The sequence below is a fragment of the Drosophila ficusphila genome, unplaced genomic scaffold (genome assembly GCF_018152265.1).
Source record: "Drosophila ficusphila isolate 14025-0441.05 unplaced genomic scaffold, ASM1815226v1 contig_128, whole genome shotgun sequence".
Taxonomy (NCBI): domain Eukaryota; kingdom Metazoa; phylum Arthropoda; class Insecta; order Diptera; family Drosophilidae; genus Drosophila; species Drosophila ficusphila.
The window spans coordinates 1,022,796-1,048,252 of record NW_025064017.1 but is presented as its reverse complement, the minus strand read 5'-3'; the positions used below and the strand labels follow the sequence as shown (position 1 = coordinate 1,048,252).

At 37.8% G+C, this 25,457-nt stretch overlaps 2 protein-coding genes across 3 annotated transcripts in view; one reads left to right on the top strand and one right to left on the bottom strand.

Annotated features, from left to right (window-relative positions):
* Positions 1-25,457, bottom strand: part of LOC108100543 (dnaJ homolog subfamily C member 16) — a 451,288-nt gene that overhangs the window by 391,815 nt on the left and 34,016 nt on the right. For both annotated transcript variants that reach the window (XM_043209499.1, XM_043209500.1), the window contains exon 2: positions 1,186-1,363. In XM_043209499.1, the coding sequence (XP_043065434.1) occupies positions 1,186-1,352 (167 nt within the window). In that variant the 5' untranslated portion in view covers positions 1,353-1,363. The remainder of the gene's footprint in view (positions 1-1,185; positions 1,364-25,457) is intronic.
* Positions 10,413-12,389, top strand: LOC122320887. The gene has a single exon (XM_043209496.1). The coding sequence runs from the start codon at positions 10,413-10,415 to the stop codon at positions 12,387-12,389; it is 1,977 nt and encodes a 658-aa protein (XP_043065431.1).

Here is a 25,457-nt window from a genome sequence, read left to right as displayed (position 1 = left end):
TGGGAGAAAGATCAATGTTCCTCCAATTGCGTTTCCAATAGTGACATCATATTATTTTTAATTTGTATCCGTTAAAATATTGTGTTTAAATTAAAACAAACAAATACCAGTGCTGTAAAGCTGTTGAATTTTACGATATGTGCGCATTATCTAAAAAATTCCGTATTAAAAAAAAAAAAACAAATTTTGAAGATAAATTTGGGGCTGTTGGCGAAAATTTGATTTAAGTAAACATCTCCAATTTTTTCTTTTTTTTTATGTTTGTTAATGGCTTTGCTGCATTTAAAAATGACTTTTTTTATAGAATAATTTTGAATTATTCTTCTCATCATATTGGTTATTTGTCTACAATCTTGAAGAGGATTCAATTATCATTGATTTTCGATCGTACCGGTGATAAGCCAGTAGCGACTTATCCTAGCGGTGGGGTTGCCACCTGGCGCCATCTAGGAGTGACGAAAGTTTTTTATTGTTGGGTCCAAAGTAACGTGGACGAGGGGGTGTGCGGCTCCGGGGAGCCGAAATTTGTTACTAATGTTAAGTGAGCAATAGAGCATAGAAGTGGTGGAGATTTTGGAAAAAGACACCGTTTTCTTTTTCTCGGCCTTCCGGACCGGAGGCCAGCGCTCTACCTGCTGGGCCACCGTCCCCCCGCAAAGGCTATTTAAGTTTCAGTAAAAAGTGTGCAACGTTGTCTCTCAGCTTTAAAGTAATCCCGCTGAAACTTTATTATGAGTTGCGAAGCCCTTGCTGGCAGTTAATAAGACAAAATGGGCCAGATCGGACAATTATATCGGATAGGTCGCAAAGAAGAGATTGAAAAAAAATAACGCGAAAAAAATTAACCGCCGTTGTTTTTTTCAACTTTTAAATTTTTAATTAAATTTCATGACTGTGAATGACTACATCATATATTTAAGCCATTGGCATCGGAAAGGTCCCATAAAAGATGGACTCACGTAGAGTACTCGAGGAAATCGCAAGAATTCCAGAGTAACTCAGGAAATTGGTTTCCAAGGAATTAATTTCGAAATTCATCGGGTGATCCTGGGGAAGTTCAAATAATAATAATTTGGTTTATGAAACGTACCACCATAATGGCATTGACTGTTTGGACTAGTTATATTTGGTTTTAAGAACAAATTTTTAAGATTTGGAAAACCTAAAACATTTTTATAGACTTACCATTCTTTTGCTAATTGCCTGTATGCCTTTCGTATTTCCTGTGTCGTAGCAATTTTTTTTAGTCCTAAAATATCATACGGGTTGTTTGAAGCCCCAAGACTAAAGGAGACTGTTGTACACATGACCGTAATTATGTATATTACCACAAAACATGGTTTAAACATCATGAAGCTTTTACCTGTAAATATAGTTGTTTAGGTAAAAAAAAACGATTTTTGGGTTTAATCCTCAGTTTGAAATCTATTTATCTATATATTGTATAATAGTACTTATTTTTACGAGACACTCGGGAAAGTAAAAAAGTTCAAGTTTCTGTGGTGAATTCATTTACAGTTTTCGTTTTCTGTTTAGTATAAACTCTATTTTTTTTTAATATTTTATTTATTATTCCTATTATTAATTTTTCCCATTGATTAATTTTCTATGGTAGACACGATATAGTATTGCGATCTTTATAGAAAATTACTTTTATACCTATTGTCAGATCGTGTTGCTTAACGTCGAGCAAAATGCATGAACTACACCGAAATTAAGATTTGTATTCCCTTGCAGAGGGTAATATAATTTTACTCAGAAGTTTGCAACACCTCAAACCCCATAAAGCCACGATCTGAATTCAAAGAGTCGTGTACGTCCGTCTGTCTGTTTCTATGTAAACTAATCTCTTATTTTGAAAGCATTCTTGCTATAGCTTTACCAACAGTTGTGTAGTTATTGCACGCAGTACATAAATCGAAACGGGCCGGATTTGACTATCGTTACAGTGATCGGATTTACTTTAAATGTGCGGCGTTGTTTTCGATAATCTGTTTCTATCCAGACGGCAAGTTTATCATACCACCTCTTAGAAGCCGCCCTCTTTATTTGCGAAAAGCTCGAACAGCTACATTTTTCACAAGCCTTTTTTAGGTTAAACTTTTCCCCACCAAGGGCGTTCGCAATAGACAGAAACATGTGGTTATCACTTGGCGCTATTTCCGGGCTAAATGGTAAATGTCATAAAACCTCCCATCAGAGCTCCCTATGCTTCTAACGAGCCATTAATGAACTGTGTGGTCTGGCGTTGTCCTGGTGAAACACTACACCCTTCCTGTTGTGCAATTCTGGACGCTTCTGGACGATCGCTTACTTCAAGCGACGCCAGTCACCATCCGCTTTAAAAATGGATTGAGTTCGTTCCGTTTTTGCAACATATCGTGTTCTGGACCGAATCAACTACTATTCGGTCCAGAAAACTTTTTCGTCAAATTGTGCGGTACCCTAACATTTAGACTTTTTGTATCGTGCCTTCAGCAAATGGTTTGAAATGGTTTGGTAACTCCCATCCCCTGGGCGATGTCATAATATGCAACAAATACCGATCTAACTCGATGTATTCCATGATTTGATCGCTATTCGTCGTCACAAGTCTTCCTCCGGCTGCCTTAAATGAAGAAAAACTTTAAAATGGCGCGAGTTTGGTCGTTAGTGAACTCCATGTTCACTAACACAACTCCAAAATAATCATGCATAGCATCGATTTGTAGGTTATGTCAATCCCTTTCAGTTGATGTATAGTATTGCCACACGGTGTTCCGATGTCGATTCATTATTTTTTCAAAGATTGCATAAATGTTGCTATTCTTTTTATATCCAATTTAGAGATGGAGCTCTCAATGCGGAAAGATAAAGCCTCATCAGCTAAGACTCTTGTAAAGATGGATGCCGATTCATTTCAATCAAAATTGAAACTAAAGCAAAGATAGTTAAGGGGCTCTTAACTATATTTTATAAGACAACTTGTAAAGATGGATGCCGATTCATTTCAATCAAAATTGAAACTAAAGCAAAGATAGTTAAGGGGCTCTAAACTATATTTTATAAGTCTTGATTAGATAAACACAGATAACACTGTGCGACAAAATTAAACAAAATCATTGTTTAAGTTACTTTTTTGATTGTTTTCGGTTAAGGTGCATAAATTATGCACAAAAATATCTATGCCACCTTTTAAGTGATACGATTTTTTTTTTCACGGTAAATTACTCTAGCTGCGCTTTTAATCTCGTTACTGAGAGCAAGAGTGCGAGAGTATAGAGCTAGGAGAAACAAATTTTAAAGCATTGCAATGCATTGTGATAAAAGCCTAACGGTATATTTTCCCAATATGTGATTATAAGGCTGTGAAATATGCAAAAACGCGCGTTTTTGGGACATTTGAGTGTGCGTAAAAGCTGATTGGCTATTGATATTAACAAATCCACAAACTTTTATTCTTATTTTGATTAGTAGAAGTGAAAAATAAGAAAAAATCAACTTAAACATTTTTTTTGTCGCACAGTGTAATAAGAACACGAGCTAGCTTTAATAAATGGTCAAAAATATTTGAAAAATGTTATTATAATATATGTTAACACGAGTATAAAAGGTAAGGCCTTTCGAAAATAGGAAGACTCTCTTGTAGCCAAAGCGGCTTAACATAAAAACAAGAAAGGAAGCTAGCTTCGGCGAGCCGAAGCTTTATTCCCTTGCAGTCACCAAATACGTCGAACAAAATACATAAAGGCTAAACAACATCGAAGCTATGACGATTTTTTATTATTCGTCTATATAAATTATGCTTGTCTGATAAAAACAACGATGTTCTCATTTTTTTTCCGTTAATACTATATAAATTTTTTATCTGTTCTATTGCAGCCATATGATATAGTTGCCCGATTTTTATAAATTTTTTTTGTATAATTCAAGGCTAACTAAAAACTTGATACTCAAAAAATCATGGGCATGGGATAAAAAACAACGACGTTATCATTTTGTGGCCATTATTTATATATTATATAATCTTCGATCCTGCCTACTGCAGCTATAAGATATAGGTATTCGATTTTGATTAAATTTAATTCGAAATTATTTATTATTATTTATTTATTTTCACCTTTGTGAAATTGCGATTTCTCTGTTATCAAGCCTTTCGGTTCATTCACAGTTACTAAACATGTAGAGTGCAGAGAACTGCATTGAGTATTGTTCAAACCGATCACTACTCGACACAGCGCTTCGCTACGAAGTTATACGATTGAGTTTCGTGCACAAAACGAACGAGTTCGAACCATTCACTTGAGTGTTCTGCTTACTGATTCAAACTGATTTGTTGATTTTGGTATGATGATCGAAAAAGATCGTATCGAAAAAGACGATCAAATCCAACGACGCTTGCGCTTCGATTGATTGTGAGTGAACGAATCAGATAGAAAATATGTGCATAGTTTTTATACCCTTGCAGAGCAAAAGGTATTATAATTTCAGTCAGAAGTTTGCAATGCAGTGAAGGAGACACCTCAGACCCCATAAAGTATAATATACATATATATTCTTGGTCAGCATCACGATCTGAATCGAAATACGTATGTACGTCTGTCCGTCTGTCTGTTTCTTTGTAAAGTAGTCTCTCAGTTTTTAAGGTATCTTGCTTACACTTTCCCAAAAGTTGTGTAGTTATTGCACGCAGTATATAAGTCGGATCGGGCCGGATCGACCGACTATATCGGATAGCTCCCATACGAGAGAATGAAATAAAAAAATCTTACGCCGTCGACTTGATTTCTTCCAGATGGCGTTTTCTAACTACTATTGAATTTCGGATTAAATTTTAACAAAATCGGACAACTCTATCATATAGCTGCCATTGGAAGGATCGAAATCTAATATATAAAATTCTCGTGTCACAGTTTTTGTGACCTTACTCCTCCGAAACGGCTATACCGATTCTCATGAAATTTTGTGAGCGTATTGAGTAAATCTGACAATTACCCAACGTCTATATTTCATCCTCTTAAATAGTGTTCGACATACCAAAAATCGCATATAAAGTGAGTTTCTACCTCATCACACTGACAAAAACACGCTACCATAGCATTTTAAATCAATTTAAACTGGGGCAAAAATCATTCATTATTAAGTAAAATCATTAATTCTATTCATGAGTGTTTTGTCCAGTAAGCAATGCCAAGAAAACGCAAAGGGGGAGATTTGAGCCGTGATACAAGTAGATCTCGATACATGCGAAATAGTAGATCCGAAAGAATAGCGAAATTGCATCAAGAAGATACACGAACTGAACGCAATGAAGTCAGAGAAGAGCCAGAAGGTACACGAGCTGAACGCAATGAAGTCAGATAAGAGCCAGAAGATACACGAGCTGAACGCAATGAAGACAGAAGATTAGAACAACGACAACCACGCCGTTTCACAGTCAATAGACGCAGAACAAATGACCAACAACGACAACAGGTACATCGAGTATTTATATATGATTCATTACTGCGGTCTAGCATTCCAGTATGAGCCCGATATTGAGTATTATGCTCACTCAAAAGTGGTAATTGGTGCTATGGATAAGAAATGTCCGCATTGTCATGCTTTGAAATTTAAAAATGAGCCAGCTGGGTTGTGTTGCGCGTCAGGAAAAGTGCAACTACCAACATCTATTTTTCATCCTCTTAAATCCTGTTCGACATACCACAAATCGCATATAAAGTCAGTTACTACCCCATCACAGTGACAAGCACACGCTACCATAGCATTTTAACTTAATTTAAACTGTGGCAAAAATCGTTCATCATTAAGTAAATTCATTAATTCTATTTATGAGTGTTTTGTACAGTGAGCAATGCCAAGAAAACGCAAAGGGGGTGATTTGAGCCGTGATACAAGTAGATCTCGAATCATGCGAAATAGAAGATCCGAAAGAACCGAAGAACAAATCCAGCAACAAAATACTGATGTACGTGTCAGAATAGCGCAATTGCATCAAGAAGAACGTTAAAGAAACACGAGCAGAACGCAATGAAGTCAGAAGATTAGAACAACGACAATCACGCAGTTTCACAGTCAATAGACGCATAACAAATGACCAACAACGGCAACAGGTACAACGATCAATTTTATATCTGATTCATTCCTGCGTCTAGCATTCCAGTATGAGACCGATAATGGGTGCTAGAAATGGACAAGGAATGTTAGCATTGTCATGCTCTGAAATTCAAAAATGAGCCAGCTGGGATGTGTTGCGCGTCAGAAAATGTGCAACTACCAGAAATTGAAATACTAGCTGAACCATTGAACGGCTTACTTATCGGCACGGATCCAGATTCTAACGTGTTCCTGAAGTCAATTCGAACATTCAATTCATGCTTTCAAATGACATCGTTCGGAGCAACAGAAATAGTTCGAAATACTAATGCAAATGGTCAAAATTACAATTCTACATTCAAAATTAGAGGCCAAGTTTATCATAAAATGGGCTCACTGCTGCCAATGCCAAACGAACCACATAAATTCTTACAAATCTACTTTATGGGCGGCGAGGATTCCGGAAGCGCACTTGCCAATCGCGTGAATGCTTATTTGCCATGAGATTCTGGTAGATCTATAATTCATAGATTTTTTTTATTTTTAAATTTGTTGTTTGTTTGCTGTCCACTACTTTTAGGGTAATATAAATTGTCATTTTATTTACTTTTACCTACCCTACTCTCTTAATTTCATTCAGAAAAACAAGTACGTAGATCTACGTATTTTTTATATGGCAATTTCACATTTCTACATAACTTTCTTTATCTGACCTACGCCTTTTTTAAAATCCGAGTTGGCAACCCTGCTGGTGATAGCTTTAATATGCTTTGCCGGAATCACTTGGGTGCAATTTAGAGAACTGTTCGTGCAACGTTTCGTCGGAATCGAAACTACTGCTGGTATGGTATTGAATGTTAAATAGGCGACCAAAACCAAAAGAATGCTTTGCCGAATACGGTAGCCGTATTGTTACAATGCTTATGTCCGAATGGAAAGCCAAGGAGATTGAAGAAATAGCTGTGTATGTAAGCGAAACTTACAAATATCCACAGGAATCTCGAAAGCTTTGCCAAATAATCAGCTTATAAGCGAAGATAGGCATGACCATGGTATAATAAGTACAAGGTAGTCTCGTCGGCTTTTTTTCCCCTATTGGTCACTACAATGAGTGCGAGTGAGAGGGTGTTTTCCCGTAAGTGCGAAAGAAACAGAAGAAGATGATGTCGTAAAACCCTTATGCTGTGCACGGGGTTTAAAAAGGACTGTTATATGACAATGAGTATTAATTGTTCCGTAATTTTTGGTTTTTACCCAAAGCTGCCCTTTAGGACTCGCTCCCATATTGTTCACATTTCAAAATATTTTTCTGCAATATTACATGTTATGCCTTGTATATGCTTGCTGCAATAATTGCAACAAGTATTTTTCATAAGCACACAAGGGTTAACGTTTTGAGAAAAAATCGTCCGCGGACAACCTCTCACTTCGAAATCCCGAGCGCACTGAACCATAGGGGGAAAAAACCGGAACGATTTTGCAGCCGACGAGACTACCGTGTATAATTCTACCATGGGCATGACGTGATAGAAGATGCTACTGAAGTCGAAGAAGAGAAAAAGAAAAAGACCGCACGGGTTGTGTCAGGGGTCAAGGCTGCACCATAACAGAAGAGACGTGTTATGGCGGGAGTCAGGACCGCACCATACAGAAGAGTCATGTAATGGCGGGGGCCAAGAGAGAGATGGAAAGTAAAAATGAGAAAAGTGTTAAAAAAAATTACACTAAATGAAAATGTAGACAAGAAATTGTGTCAATGAAAAAGGTTATTTTATACGATTTATGGAAAGATTTTATAGATAAAATTAATGTTACTGGAGAGTAACTAAACGAAAGAGATTTATTTATGTTTAAACAGAAACTTAATGAAAATTAAAGATTCGATATTTGTTTAAGCAATTTATACCTTTCAAACTTTTGTTCAGTGAAAGATCGTTTTGAAAAAAAGGTGTTATGAAGAATTGAGTCATAAGTTGAAATGAACTTGCCAAAAAAAATGTTTTAGTCTAAAACGGAACGAAGTTCCGCACTGTCACGTATGTACATACATATGTATGTGTTTTTCATTCAAACGCTGCATTCCCAAAATATTAAAAACAAATTGTTTTATTCAATAAAAGGACTTTGATCTGTTCGATCTCTGAAAAGTTTAAACAAAAAACAAATTACTGCTAGTTATTGTTTATTAAATAATAATTAAAAGTTGTGATCAAAAATATCGGCGATGCGTTCTAATATCAAACTAAGGACAAAAGTCGCAAAATGTAAATGATTGTTAATCCATCTCACGCTTTTTTCCCCCGAATTAATTATGACTGATCGTTCGACCTTCCGCTGCTACTGTAATATAAACTATTTTTTCCTAAAAATTATTATCTAAGTTTTTAGTTCGGTTAGCTATGAAACCGTTTTTTTTTCAGTTTTTTGTACCCTGGCAGTATTATTATTTGAATGAATGAACGTCTGTCGGTCTGTCCGTTTCTATGTAAACCAGTCTCTCAGTTTTAAAGCGATCTTGATGAAATTTACCCAAAGGTTGTCTAGTTATTGCACGCAGTATATAAGTCCAAATAGGTCGGATCGGGCAACTTTATCAGATAGCTCCCATACGAAAGGTTAAAAAAAATTATCATTCCGTTGTTTTTGATCATATCGTCTTCATTACTTCCAGATGGTGTTTTTTAACTACTATCGAGTTGGAATCAAATTTTATCAAAATCGGATAACTCTATCATATACATAGCTGTATAAAGTCAAGCCTGGACCTATCATCAGACCACTCACCAATCTTAGTAACTATAAAAAGCACACCAGACCTGACAAGCAACACTCCGAGCCACAACCACAAAACGAACTGGAACCTATTCAGGGAGATATTACTGGACAACATGGATACTATGGCCTCCCTAAAAACAAACGAAGAACTAGACTCTGCTATAATGCACTTAAACGACAACATAATTAAAGCTCTATGGCAATCGACGCCGGCTCTGATCCCCGTAATAACCAAAAGGACTCCATCACACATAAAAGAAAAAATCAAACATAAGCGACAACTAAGAAAAATATGGCAGTCCACCAAGCACCCAAATGACAAGGCCAAGCTAAACCGTGCAATAAAAGATCTCAAGCAAACGCTACAAGAGCACAACGAAAGCCAAAACAGGAGTCAACTGGAAAATCTGGGAACAACAACATCTACAAACTTCTCCCTATGGAAAGCAACTATAAAACTGACAAAAGCATTTAAACATAAACATCCAATAAAGACAAAAAAAAAAACTCATGGGCAAGAACAAACAAAGAAAAAGCTAACACACTGGCAGAACACTTTGAGGAAGTTTTTACGAACAGTATGGACAACCAAAACGTTGAGCTTCCATCACATTTACCCAAACCCAACTGTGCAATCAGTAGAACAACGATAAACGAAATAAGAGAACTGTTCGGTCATGCCGCAGCCTAAATCAGTCACTAAATTCAAATCGTAACGTAATTCAAATTCTCGATGTTTGCCTTTTGTTTTGCTATGTGCCCTGCGCGGCAACACTGTTCTAATTGTCATTTATAACTACTTTTGCACTCTTTCGCTTATCGCTTCCTGACCTTGTCCACGGCAAGCTTCATCCCAGTTCGATTTTGATACTCGCTTGCAAAAGGCACGATCGCTCATCGCCTGCCAACTCTCGGCTTATATACTTTCGGCTAAACGCACAGACAAATCGGTCTGCCTGCTAAATACCTTTTCGCTGAGCAAAGGCACAGACAATTCGGTCTGCCTGCCTAATTCAAACCAACAAACAAGAACTTTATGAACATTTAAGGCCTTGGTGCCAAATAATAAATAGTTGCATTTTAAGTGAAATTTGTGCGTTATTATTTTATTTGGGCACCGTCAAGGTAATGGTCTTTGAAAAAGCTCATTGACCCAACATTTTGGTGACCCCGACGTGATAGTGAAACAATAAAAATTCGAGCAATCGAACTAATAATTTATTATTTTCGGTCGTTAAAAGTTGGTGATCGTGCATACATAACTTCAGCAGAACATAAGCGCAACATAAACTTCGCTAGAGTCTCGCACACGCCCGCCCCTGCGCATCGTAAAGTGCATTTTCGTTTTCGCTTTGTGCCTTCGTTCCCGCTTTGAACGTTTTACAGCGGCGACAAAACGTTTGTGCGCGGGTTTATTGCCTACATTGCATATGCAATAGACTTGCACATAGATTCCGCTTCGTTTTCGCTGGCTTAGAATTTTGGCGCTAATCATTGCACAGTGGAACTTTTTTAGTGTGCAAGTGAAAAATTCTTGAACAATTAAAATCAAATTTAACAAAATGTCAACGAACCAAACTCTTTCTGCTCCAGTTGCGGGAGCAAAATGTTTCAAGTTGAAGGCTGAGTCAATGCTTTCTAAAACGAAAGCCTTCGAGAAGGCCCTGACTGCCGACAAGCTCCAGGAAATGAGCGTGGAGGAATTGGAGCTTCGTGTTCATCGCCTGGACGAGATCAAGACTGCCTTTTGCCAGATCCATGACAGACTTGAGCGGCTGGACTTTAGTGAAATTGGTAGTATGGTGCGCGATGACTTCGAGGAGCTTATCATCTTATCAAAAACAAGATTGAATATTGAATTGCGTAAGCGAAAAGGGTCAAAGCATCATAGCCTTTTGCACCCTGGCTCTCAGCCTTCGTCCGAGGTTCAGCCAGCTCCTGTGGCGGGTGATGAGAAGAGTTCATATTCAATCGGCTCTAAAACCATTTTGCGAGACTTCTACGTTAACGATTTGACCATTGGAGGGCAATCAACACAGGAGGTCCTCGAAATCAACGACGTCCGTGATCAAATTCCTGACTTGGAAAAGGAAACACTCCTAAAGTTTGACGATGGCAGCGACATTACCAAGACACTGGGTCTTGCCTGGAACCCTGCAGCGGATGTTCTTCGTTTTTCTTTGTCTTCCACACAGGTCTCTTCAAAGGTTTGCGATGAGAGCTTTCCCCAGGGACTCAACACATCATGGCGGAAGTTGCTATCTGACATGCGTCGTACCCATCAAATGGAGATTCTTCGACGTGCGTTAGATGCAACAGCTGATGGCGAACGAGAGGTGCATCTACTTTTTTCAAAGTCTCGTGTGGCACCTTGGAAGACTCTCACGGTTTCCAAATTTGAGTTCTGCACTGCCTTGCTACTAGCGCAACTGATGCGGGACGTACGCAACATGAAGCTCTTCGTTTCTGCTGAAGCGTTATCATCGATAAGCTATGAACCTTTACGATTTCAAGTATTTGTTACTAATCAAGTATCTTTCGTTAAAAAGCTATCCAGTGGCATAAATATACCGACTGACTGCAATCCAACCGACATCTTCTCAATAGAAGCTTCCCCGAGAGAGCTTCTGGAATCTGCCCTTTGGTTCAGAGGCCCAGCGTTTCTTCTCAAGAATCAGCGCGATTGGCCTGAATCTTGTTTACCTGTTAAGACTCCTCCCGAGTTCAGAAAGCGCATTTTGGTTGGCGTCTCTACCAAAGTGGATCTACCCTTAAAACGCAATCTCGTGAACTCCTGTCAAAAGATGACCCACACTTTCGGATTCGAATACAAATTTGGACACCGTAAAAGACGACCTGGTTTTGCCGTCAAACATGTCAAGATGGGCACTCAGATGCTCATCAGATGTATCCAAATGAGCAACCTGGCTGATGACTACTGGAGACTGCATTCTAAGCAGCAAATTTCATCATCCAGCCCGTTGTCCTCTCTATTGCCATTCATCGATAGCTTCGGTCTGATGCGAGTTGGTGGCCGTCTACAGAATTCGTCCTTGGATTACAATGCGCAGCATCCTGTCATACTACCACGCCAGCATCCAGTTACACGTGCCATTATACTGGACTTGCATCGGAGAAACTTGCATTCTGGTCCACGAGCTCGGCTCGCTCACATGCGCCTTCAGTTTTGGCCAATAGGTGGCCGGAAAACAGTGTCAGCTGCAGCGTCCAAATGCGTCATTTGCTTTCGTGCCAAACCACAGCTTTCTCAACACATAATCGCTGACTTGCCCAAGGATCGTGTAAACGCCACGTCTACGTCCATGGTTACTGGTCTGGACTTCTGCGGCCCATTTTATTACAAAACCGGAGTTCGAAACAAGGTGCCTGTGAAAACGTACATCTGCGTTTTCATCTTTTTTCGCGACGAAAGCGATCCATCTGGAGCTTGTCCAGGATCTTTCGACACCAACATTTTTGGGAGCACTGAAGCGGTTTATTCTCACCAGAGGCAAACCTGTCTGAATATGGTCGGATAATGCCACGAATTTCGTTGGAGCCAAGAACGAGCTAGCTGAGCTGAAGAATGTTCATATCGAGCCCCCACATTCGAGCGATTGAAGATTTCTGCCTGGAAGATTCGATTGAGTGGCGTTTTATTCCCCCTCGTTCACCTCACTTTGGAGGTCTCTGGGAGACGGCCAAATCTCATTTCTACCGTTCTGTTGGCCCATCGTTATTATCGTTCGATGAATTGCGCACTCTCGTTTGCCACATTGCGGCGATTGTAAACTCACGGCCTTTACTCCCTCTTTCAGAGAATCCGGCAGATCTTGAGGCGCTAACTCCTGCACACTTTCTTGGCACAGTTCCACTGGTGTTGTACTCTGAGCCTGACGTCACAAAGCTGAACTTCAACCGTTTGGACCGCCGGCAGAGAATTTCCTACTTCCAACAAATCTTCTGGTCACGGTGTCGTGAAGAGTACTTGACCCTGTTACAGCAACGGTCAAAGTGGCGCACTCCCAAACCTGTGCTACAAATCAACGAGGTCGTCTTCACTCTGCCTCCATTTAAATGGCCACTAGCCAGGATCATGGAATTGGTGCCTGGATCTGATGGAGTTACTCGTGTGGCTCGAATCTCTCGAAGGGCTGTCCGCAAGCTGCGCGTGCTGCCGAAGCTGAATCTGGTTGAAAGCCCTGGTCTTCCAACGGGGGAGTATGTTCAGTCATGCCGCAGCCTAAATCAGTCACTAAATTCAAATCGTAACGTAATTCAAATTCTCGATGTTTGCCTTTTGTTTTGCTATTTGCCCTGCACGGCAACACTGTTCTAATTGTCATTTCTAACTACTTTTGCACTCTTTCGCTTATCGCTTCCTGACCTTGTCCACGGCAAGCTTCATCCCAGTTCGATTTTGATACTCGCTTGCAAAAGGCACGATCGCTCATCGCCTGCCAACTCTCGGCTTATATACTTTCGGCTAAACGCACAGACAAATCGGTCTGCCTGCTAAATACCTTTTCGCTGAGAAAAGGCACAGACAATTCGGTCTGCCTGCCTAATTCAAACCAACAAACAAGAACTTTATGAACATTTAAGGCCTTGGTGCCAAATAATAAATAGTTGCATTTTAAGTGAAATTTGTGCGTTATTATTTTATTTGGGCACCGTCAAGGTAATGGTCTTTGAAAAAGCTCATTGACCCAACAAGAACAAATATTAAAATCAGCTATGACAAAATCAGTGGTAAAACACTAAAAGAGCTGCCAGACAATACGATTAAGTTTATAAGAGACATTTTTAATGCAGTGATAAGACTGAAGTTCTTCCCTTCGACGTGGAAAATTGCGCAGATTACAGCAATCCCAAAACCTCATAAAAGTGCATCTCTTGTTAGCTCATATAGACCAATCAGCCTGTTACCAATTTTATCAAAAATCTTCGAAAAAATTTTACTTGACAGAATCAACCCTATCTTAGTAGAACAAAATCTAATCCCACCCCATCAATTTAGTTTTCGAAAAAAACACTCAACGGTGCAGCAAGTGCACAGAGTTATCAACGAAATAACAGAAGACTTTAACAACAAGAAAGTTTGCGTAGCAGTATACATGGACATTGCAAAGGCGTTTGACAAAGTATGGCATACAGGACTACTCCATAAGCTTCACAACATCCTACCATTTAACCCATTCACTATACTAAAAAGTTACTTGACTAACAGATATTTCTATATCAAATGCGACGATGAATGTTCAGATCTTATGCCTGTGGCAGCGGGTGTACCCCAAGGCAGCGTACTAGGACCAGTATTATACCTTATATACACAGCAGACATCCCAAATCCACTGACCCATGGGTCCATGATTGCAACATTTGCTGACGATACAGTGCTATTGGCCTCTAGTTACACAGAAAAAAGAGCAGCAAACACACTTCAAGAGATGTTAACAACAACAATGTCATGGTTTGAAAAATGGGGCATTGAAATAAACAAGGACAAAACCCAACAGGTGGTATACACAAAAAAGAAAATAACTACCCCAACAAGAATAAGAATAGATGACGAAATCCTAAAACTAAGTACTAGCGCAAAATACCTGGGACTCACTATTGACTCAAAACTCACGTGGAAAAAACATATAATAAACAAACGAAACGAAGTAAAAAGTAAATTCCGACAACTCCATTGGCTTCTGGGAAGACAATCAAACCTAAACGTATCCAACAAGCTACTAATCTATAAAACAATAATAAGACCAATCTGGACATATGGTATAGAAATATGGGGAACAGCCAGCAAATCCAACCTCAACTTAATACAAAGAGCCCAGTCGAAAATATTAAGAATATTAACTAACTCAGACAGATATACAACAAATGACCACATCCACAGAGAGCTAAGAATACAGACGATCTCAGAGATAATTAAGCAGAATTGCATTAACCACATCCAAAAATTACTTGCGCACCAGAATCATAGCCTAAGAGACTTTCCGAGAAAAGAAGCACAACCACGAAGACTAAAAGGGAGAACTCCCACAGCATTAGCGCACCAATAACAGAATAAAATTAAGTAAATAAAAATAAGCGAAATTAAACAAAAAAGGAAGCTAGCTTCGGCTTCGAACAGAATACACAAGGGCTAACCAACATCGAAGTTATGACGATTTTTCTATTAATTTTCCATATTTTTGACTATTGTTCATATGGCAGCTATATGATATAGTCGTCCGATTTTGATAAAATTTTATTTGTTATTCAAGAGTCGTTAGTTTTCTAACTCTAACTCTATATTCCAAAAATCATGATTTTCTGATGAGAAATATCGATGTTATTATTTTATTTCCGTTAATTCTATATAGATTTTTCGATCTTTCCTATGGCAGCTATATGATATAGTTGTCCGATTTGTATGATTTTTTTTTTTATAAATCAAGGCTAGTTGAAAAACTTGATAATCAAAAAATCACAGTCGTGTGATCAAAAACAATTACGTTATCAATTAATTTTAATTAATTCTATATATATTTTTTGATCTCTCCTATGGCAGCTATTTCCGCGACTGTATCGTATGTCGCTTTTTTTCGAAATTGAGATTTTAATGCAAAATTGTTAGGCACCTAATGTCCCACCACCCTGTGAAATATTATAACTGAAAGCCCTATAGTTCCGATAAAAATTAAGTTTCAATTTTATCGTATGTTACAATGTGCGCGCGAAATTATCGTATGTCCATACAAATTTGCATGGAAATACTGCAATCGCACAAAAATACCGAATTACAAAAATAAAGAAAAAGCTTCTCCTGTAAAATTAGATTTTTCTACATACGATACAGTCGCGGAAATGCGTCGATATGATAGAGTTATCCGATTTCGATAAAATTTAAACCGAAATTCAAGAGTAGTGATAAAGCGCCATCTGGAAGAAATCAAGTCGATCTGATCAAAAACAAACGGAGTGAGATTTTTTTTCAATCTCTCGTATGGGAGCTATCCGATATAGTCGGCCGATCCAGCTCGTTCCGACTTATATACTGCGTGCAATAACAACACAACTTTTGGGAAAGTTTCAGCAAGATAGCTTCAAAACTGAGAGACTAGTTTACATAGAAACCGACAGGAGGACAGACAGACAGACAGACAGACAGACAGACAGACAGACAGACAGACGGACAGACAGACAGACAGACAGACAGACGGACAGACGTACATACATATTTCGATTCAGATGGTGATGCTGATCAAGAATATATATACTTTATGGGGTCTGAGGTGTGTCCTTCACTGCGTTGCAAACTTCTGACTGAAATTATAATACCTTTTGCTCTGCAAGGGTATAAAAAGTTATACCAACACAATGGTGTTGGTAATAAGTTAAGCCCACATGTTGTCTTCCAAAACAATTACTTAATATTCTATTGAATAGACGTAATAAATAAAGGGGTTAGAAAAAAAAAAACAAAAATTGTTGAGCGCATGTTGAGGAGTCGGATTTTCTGCAGAACGTGGTTCCAATTAAAGCTTGACACTGGTGGATGGTACCGCGTTTCTACCACAATCATGAGCAAATGTATGTCATTATTTTAAAATGCCTTTAACAGTGATACTTCTAAAAGATCCGTAATGCTAACATTTTTTGAGCTTTTCATGATTAATTTCTTTGATATCAATTTCATCCGGAACTACGGGGTTTATTCAGTTTACCTTTGCCAATGTTATTGAGAATATCACATTTTCGAGATAATTTAATATATGTATATTCTATTTCGCCCAAGATTATTTCAAATAGGTGGCTTTTGTCTATTTCTCCTGATTTGGTAACTGCGTTTATTGAACAAAAACAAAAAAGAAGAAAACAAAAATCCTTTATTTTAAATTAAGTATACAAGAATCGTTTAAAGTGTTTTATTTTTATATGTCCTTGCCATCCTCTGTCGTCCCAAGGCCTTCCTCAATTATTTCTTCAGAGCATAGGGGAGAGAGTTTTTTCCCTAGGCGTTTGTTTGATATCAAACAATTTTTGTTGTTGTTTTTGTTTATGTGAATTTTTGTACTAATCTCTGTTTCGAATTCTGCAGCTCAACAGTGTATTGGATGGTTCTATTGTATTTAGTTGTTTTTTTTTAATTTTAGGCAACGCTCTATTTCAGCAGGTCTTTCGAACTGTCCGTTCGAGGTGCTGCGCAAGGGGATTCGTAATGCTAATGTTGAAATTATTTAATAATACTGATATAATAGACTCTGAGTTTATTGATCCATCATTGTCACAGTAAATTGTTTGTGTGTTAGGAAAAAAGCTTATATATCTTAAAATTGGGGTAGGGGAGACCGGGGGGTCGTGAGACGCGCTTACAGCCCTGAACTAAAAAGCGCGACATCTACCAGCTGACTGCGAAACTTCTTGCTTGTTTCCAATCTTCATATCCACATCACATTCCGCTGTTTGCTGTCTTTCCGCTCATGCCGATTCTTTATGTCTTCCCAAATCGCAACTCCAATTTTGTGATCGAAAGTTTTGTAGACCGTTCGTGTTTGATGTCTTTTCGCTTTGTTTTACAAGCTATTTGCGAGAGTGCATACATCCGAAACATTCCTTGGTGAGTAGCCACGGAACACACGGAACAAATTTTGCATAAACATTAAATGCGTCCGTAAAGTAGTAGCCATATTTAAAATATAGCTATTGGTGGGTCGTGAGACAACGTTCTCAGGGGGTTATGAGACATTCTATTACCGCGTCATCTAGGAACATAAAATTGTATTTTATAGCCTGATATAGTGTTTCTGTACACAACCAAAACGTTTAATGATAATTTTGATATTTTTGATGGATTCAGTGTTTGTGATGATCGTTTTTTCTTTCTTTAGTCATCATGGTGCGTCATAAGTATAGTCAGACTGCCAAATCTGCGATTGATGTCAATGTTTTTGTGGCTGCTATAAATCTGATTTTTTTTTGCCTTTCTATTATCTCCTCGAAATCTTTTCATTTTGAATAAATTGTAGACCACAGTATATGCCTTATTAAAGATAAAAATAAACAATTTTGATAAAATTAAGCCATTTTCATTCTTATAAATTTGTGTCTCACAACCCCCCGAACATTGCGAAAATCCATAAAAAAAAACAACTTTTGAGCAGGCAGGCAAAACTTGAAGGTCGAACTAAAATTTCAACTAATTATACTCTTGCCTGAGTGAAATTACACTGAATCATGATTTAAAAATTTGTACCAGCAGAAAAATGGCTTTTCTATTATATTTTTTATCAAAAAACAAAACCCGTCTCACAACCCCCCGGTCTCCCCTACTTAAATACACGATAGCTCTTGATGTGTTTTTCATCTGTTGAAAATATGCCTATATGGAGAATGTCTCCTGAATAACAGGGGATGGGCGTTCGGGCGACTTCGTGCCTTGTAGCGTGACTGGTGTATTTTGCCATAGAGCAAACTTAACAATTAGTCTCGCAAAATAGCCTCGCAAAATCTGTTTTACATTTTCTTGATCCGCTCAATGGGCTCTATTATGTTCTAAAGTCACTATTTCCCTTAGTTATGTTTGATCGTTACTAGATATTTACAGTGTTTGAATGTCATCAGGAACTGCTTCGATCAGTTTATGCTGAACAAAAGCAAAAATTGGCAGTTCGCAATGCATGGTGTTGTTAGAAGAATTTTGCTGTCGGACTGTCAAAAAATATGGTTGGTTTTTCCTTTAAATAGAATAAAGGTTCTCGTAGATGGAAAGTCTGCTTCTTCGATGATTATCTCAAAATGAAAACAATTATCGGGTTTACGTGCTGACTGGATGGTGTACGTGAGAGAATCTTCGCTATGGAATGGTAGCGATATCAGAGTCGGAGTTGTCCTGTAAGGAATTCGTATTCGGTCGAGAGAGAACATTTTTTGCGTTGTGGTCATCAAAAAAAAGATTTTCAGCGTTTTTTTACGGCATTCCTTTTTTTTCGGATACTGCATACGTCAATGGTTGATGGTCAGTACAGATGTTTAATTTTTTTACCTCATCAAATAATTTCCTTATTTTTTTGGGACCGTACAATGGCTAGAAGTTTCCGCTCATTCGTTGTCGTGGATCGTTCTGGAGATCCAAGTAGTTGGGTGATTTTCCTGCGACAACACAGCCCCGACGCCATGCGCTACAGCTTCAGTTATCATCAATCAAAAGTTTTGTTAAAATCGGGGTATGCAATTTGATTTTTTTTTTTTTTTGTGTTTAATTTACGCGAACCTTACCATTTTAGTCTTTTAAGATCTCCGTGAGAGTCTTTGCGATTGTGAAAATGATTTAGGTCTATAAAGTGACGTAGGTGGTTGTGAGACTTAAATTGCCTTTATATTATCTGGGGATGTTGTTAGTCCTGCGCATGACACAATAAATCGCAGGTATTCTATGCTCTTTTTGAAGAACTTAGACTTTTCCTGAGATACCGTCATTCTGCCTTCATATAAGCTTTTAAGAACCCATTTTATATCTTTAATTTGATTTTCTTCAGTTTTTAAAAGATGACATCATTGACTTACACGTGACCTGTCTTTGATATTTGTTCCCTTAGGACATCGTCGATTGCCCTTTGGAAAATGCTGGCAGCATTCTTGAGTTCGAATGGTAATCAACAGAACACATGTTTACCGTTTTAACAGAGAAGGCGGTTTCTTTCCCTATCTGTCTCCGCCAACTCTATTTGATGAAACCCCGATTTAAGGCCAATGTTATAAAATACTGGGCCTTTTCCATGTTTTTAAGTATCCTAGAAATACTAGGAATATGGTATTATTATTATTCGGTATTAATCATCAATCGTTTTTTGATTTACACTAACGAGCAAAACTGTAACACGATTTTATTGTTTCAACTTCAAAGGTCTGTAACTTTTTTTCTAATGCACGGATTTTGAAGATCTTAGTCTGGTTTTGTAGGTTATATCATTTACTTCTAAAGTAAAGTAAAGTAAAATTCAAAGTCATTTGATATCAGTTAAAGAAAATGACGCGCCAAACTGTAAAAAGAGTCAAATGTTACAGTTTTGCACTCTGGTTATTTTTTTAAGAAATATTTTTATTAATGATTTTTTAATAGTGAGTTCACATCCCCTTGGACTTTTTTAGCTCTTCTATGCGTCTGGGCATATTTTGGGTATACCGTCGTATCATTTCCGGGGGAATATCATTCCATACGCCCTGTTGCCGCTCTCACAACTCCTTCATTCCACTTGGAGGAACTGTATATTTCTCCAGCTGCGATTTCACATGACTCCACAAGTTTTCTGTTGGATTCATGTCGGGAGATTGTGGTCGCCACTTCATAGATTGAAATTTCTCTTTTGAAATCCAATTTTTTACCAATATGGACGTGTGCTTGGGGTCGTTGTCTTGCTGAAAAACGCATTTTTCGGCAGAAAGACCCAACTTTTCAAAATTCCTTTGGAAGATTTTCTTGTAAAATGGATAGATATTGCTCCTTTCGCGTTATTCCATCAATTATCAAAAAGGAACCAACTCCATTTAAATTAATGCACCCCCAAACCATGATGGAACCGCTAGCGGTTTGTCACTCATTCCTTGGTGACTGGATCGTGGGATCTCTAGTCCAATACCAAGAGCGCCCATCTGACTCGAAGCGATTAATTTTTGTTTCATCCCACCATATAACCTTGAAAACAAAAGTAGCAACGTACTCTTCTAGCATTCACTGTTCTACGGCCTATGTTCCAATAAACATTAAAAACCTCAAAAAAAATAAATATTTGTTTACATATTGTGAATCTAAATCATCTTCACACCCCCTGGAATACACACAAAAAATTTCATCAAAATCGGTACAGCCGTGTAGGAGGAGTTCAATGACTAACATACCTTCTGTCAAAAAAGTACCGGGACTGGATTAATTAAAACGCCTGTGCTAAACCGATTTCGAAAATTTTTTTTTTGTTATCTTGGTAACACTGTTCTGCATTACTAAGTAAAGTTTGATCGCGATCTGTGAAGTAGTTTGTTTACAGTCGCTGGTTACGTCAGTCTATGTTCTGATTGCTTGCCGAGTTTTATAATGAACAACTATATTGAACAAAGAATTTGTCTTAAATTTTGTGTTGCGAACAAAATTTCTTGTACTGACGCGTTAAAAATGTTGCAGAAGGCTTATGGTGATGCAGTTTTATCGAGAACACGTGCTTTTGAGTGGTACAAAGCATTCCAAGAGGGTCGTGAGATTGTCGAAGACATGCCTCGTTCGGGACGACCATCCACCTCTCTCACCGACACTAACATCGATGCAGTGAAGGAATTTATTTTTGAAAATCATCATGTCAGCTTACGAGAGATAGCACAAGTCCTGAACATCTCTCACGAGTCAATTCGTACCATTTTGACTGACCGTTTGGGTATGAAACGAGTCGCTGCACGGCTTGTTCCAATGCGCCGCCGCATCGAGCTACCATTGTCAACGAATACAAGGTCAAAAACTCGATAAATACCATCGAACAAGCTCCGTATTCGCCAGATTTAGCTCCGTGCGACTTCTTTTTGTTTCCTCGACTCAAGTTGCCGCTTCGTGGAACCCGTTTTAGCACCATTGAAGACATTAAACAAAATTCGGCACGGGAGTTGAAGGCTATCCCGGAAAACGCTTATAAAAAATGTTTCGAAGACTGGAAGAATCGCTGGCATATGTGTATTGCCTCTAATGGGGACTACTTTGAAGGCGACAAAATAAATTTGGATGAATAAATAGAAAATGTGAGTGTTATTAACCCAGTCCCGGTACTTTTTTGACAGAAGGTACGTACAGAAGATTTCCCGGGAAAGCTGTCGAAATGTTACATAAAACGAAGCCATTACCAAAACCCCAAAAAACTTTACTTCACTAAGTGAAGTTCACTTCAATACACCAAAATCACAAAAATTGAGTTAAAATGCTATGTTAGCGTGTGTTTGTCAGTGTGATGAGGTAGTAACTCAGTTTATATGCGATTTTTGGTATGACGAACAGGATTTAAGACGATGAAAAATAGATGTTGGCCGATTCTCAGACCTACTCGGTATAGCCGTTTCGGAGGAGTATGGTAAGGGGCAGTCCATAAATCTCGTCACGCTAATTTTTGGCTTTTTTTACCCCCTCCCCCTTATCTGACGCATCACATAAACAAATTACAACCTCCTTACAGCAAAGCGTGACTCTCTGATGAACCCCTCCACCCCCCTAGGAGCGTCACGAGGTTTATGGACGGCCCCTAACAAAAACTCCCTGCAGTTCTGGATTTCCAGTGATGACTCGTGGCATTCAAGCAATCGTGTGTGTGGGAAAGGAAAACGGATATTCCTAAGTTTCCCTCTCTTTCTCACTCTTATAATACGAATCGTTGCTTGCATCCGACGGCGGCCCGACCTTGGTTTGTAGCATTTCTGGTTCTTCTACCTAAATTGCTTCGTCTAACTAACTAACTAAACACTCTGCACAAAACACGATATACGAATTTGTTTCGTGTATCAGTTGACAAAACCAAACTCAGTAGAAGTTTCCCTCTCTTTCTCACTCTTATAACACGAATCGTTGCTTGCAAACGACGGCGGCCCGACTCCAAATTTGTCTTCGCTTTTCTTATTGCACTGTTGTCATTCTCCGTTAGAAACAAAAATTTGGGTTTCGATGGAAAATACGACTGAGGGGCGCTCGACTTATGTATACTCTTTTGATCTTAAAGATCTTCATATATTAAATATAATATATAAACGTATATATGTATATAACATAGGAACACACCTACATTGCTTAGACAACAGTGAGTGCTTGTAATTTAATATGAACTTTATACCATAGCAATAAAGCTATGGAAAAGGGCTATTTTTAGGGTTTTTCCAGCAATAGTTCTAATTTTTCTCTCCGTAAAAACCATCCTTGAATTTCAACGAACATTTAAAAAAAAAGATTTGGCCAATTTGGTCCAGGCGTTGTTGAGTTATGCGCTTACCACCACATTTTGCGATTCATTTTTATATTATAGATTTTATATTAAAGATATTATAATTTTATAATACATTTTTTTTCCATTTTAGTGGAGCCATGAAGGGATGAGACTATAAAAGGTTCCTCCACATTTTTTATGTGAGCCAGACCTATCAAAGGATTTATGCAATTTTTCGATGCACCTGCATCTATTAAAAGTCGAATTGTTTTGTCTGCTATCCTTTGCTTATATAAATTAATCAAATCCTTTATATTTGGGTTACAAAAAAAAAAAAAGCTTATTGCTTTATTGAGGTCTAAAATTGATCTAACTTATTACAATGGTAAGACTTAAGAATGAAGACTCGCTGCTGTTGCTGCCGCTGCTGTTGCCGTCGCTGCTGCCGATCCCTTGTTGGTGATGGTTGCGCAAGTGTCCCACGAACGATGTTCTGCCGACCCAGGGCACGTGGCGGATATGCTGAGCTTTCTTCCATTAATATTGGCTGTTAATGATGGTTGCGCAAGTATCCCACGATTAGGGTTCTGCTGATGTGTTGCAGACTTTGCAGAATTTGCGGAATTGGCTGGGTGCATTTCTGGAGTTAATGCCTTTAGCCACATTTCGATGTCAGCATTGTTGTTAACTCCTCCCCCTTTAAGCGCGGACGTCCTCGGACGCAATGTAGAAGCGTTTTCGCGTTCCATTGCTTGGTGTTTCGCCTTTCTGTACTTCTGAACCCTCTTGTGCCTCTGTGCTGGATTTGAACTTCCATGCCAATATAGCGAATGTTATTACCAAGATACCGGAGAGTCCGAAACTGATGGAGTTTGCCTTGAAGTTAGCAATTCTTAGCATATCCAATCTTCGAGTGTTATTGATGTTGATTTCTTTCAGCATTTGTACTGAAAGAACCTCTTCCGTTAACGCCTTTTCGGCCATTAATTGGAAAAGCGGAGGGGTTGCTTCTGCGTATTTTGCCTCTATTGCCTCGCATTTGTCTTCACCAACGTATACTGTAAAGTTTTGGAACTGTATCAGGTAGGTTCCTTACAGCTCCATTTCTTCGTTATCGATTTTGGTGTTGCCTTTGAAGCTCTTGAGAAGGATGGTGCCAGTCACTATCTCCTGATGGCTTGGGATGTGTTGATTGTTGATTGAAGAAGCGGGGCTATGCAGGAGTCGTTACTAAGATTAATGATATTATTTTTATTACAAATTGTCTTATCGCTAAATGTTTTAAATTCTTTTATTATAGCCACGGTTGCTACTTCAAAAATTTTTGATGAGCCAAAAAAGATTAAAAATCAGCCAAAAAAAAGGATTAAAAATGAGCCAATTTGAATAAAAAAGAGCCAAATTTTTATTTATTATTTTTTTTACATTTATCATAAAAAAGTCATATAAAAAAAAATAAACAAAAACATCACAACACATTTTTCTGCAATGAAACTAAGGATTACTTGGTAATTTAAGTAATTCTGACATATGTTCAGAGCTACCATACCAGCGGAATAATTTAGTTTCGATCTGGCACTTTTAGATTTCAGACATTAATCACTTTTATATTTGCACAAAAAAAAGCTTAAATAAAAAAATGAATTCGTTTTTTTAAAATTTAAAATATTTTATATCGCTATTAGCAAAAAAAGAGCCAAATTCAAAAAATGGGCCAAAGAGCCGACGAGAAAAAAAGATTATAGCGTATACGGTTTTGTTGCACATTATTATATTTTCATATTTGATGTCATTTATTACATTTTTCTGTTTAACTGCTTTAATTATCATGGATTTACATGGTTTTGTTCCTACTAAGGGTATGTTTACCATATAGAGCATATTATTTCCGTTTGTTGTTATCTTTATTTTCGCAAATTCAAGTAGTTCTTCTATATTGATAAACATTCCTTCTTCTTTACTTAATATTTCTTCTATTTTGTTTACTTCAATTTCTGATAATATGATTGAGTTTACAGTATTAATTTTTGCCCAGCTTATTGCATTTATAAGATTGTTGAGATCATTTTTAAATAGTTGAAGTTTATACTTTAATATTTTTGCAAAATTTTCTTTTATATCTTTATCATCTAAAGTGTATTTTAATATTGCGTTTGTTACGCGACTTATTTCATTTATTACTGCAGTTAATTCTTTATTATTTATTACTTGCCTATTATTATTTTCTAATTGTTTGTTTAATTTTGATATTAGAATTTAATGATCATTTCTGTCCGGTGTACCGGCCAGCCATTTCCATGCTGTTCCTTAAGCATTAATGGATCTAACTTTTCGGTTGCTCGGTCTTAGCCTACGCAATTATTTTTAATTATATTTAATTCATATTCTAGATATGGGAATAATTGGTGTGAATGGCTAACGTTCTTTAATGATTCCTCTAATTTTGAGGTCATTTCTTCGTATTCTTTTATATCAAAAACATGGATTATTCTGAATGTGCTTTCCTGTATTGCGGCGATTCCTTTTTTTATTAGGATTAATTGTGAGTGTGAGTAGTTTAATACGGTTGCTAATCCGTAGCAAAAAGAACCTGTGGAATAAATTACGTTTTTATATTATTTTTATGGACAGTTCTTCCTGATTGTGTTTTTACTGTTGTGTAGTTATCTTCTT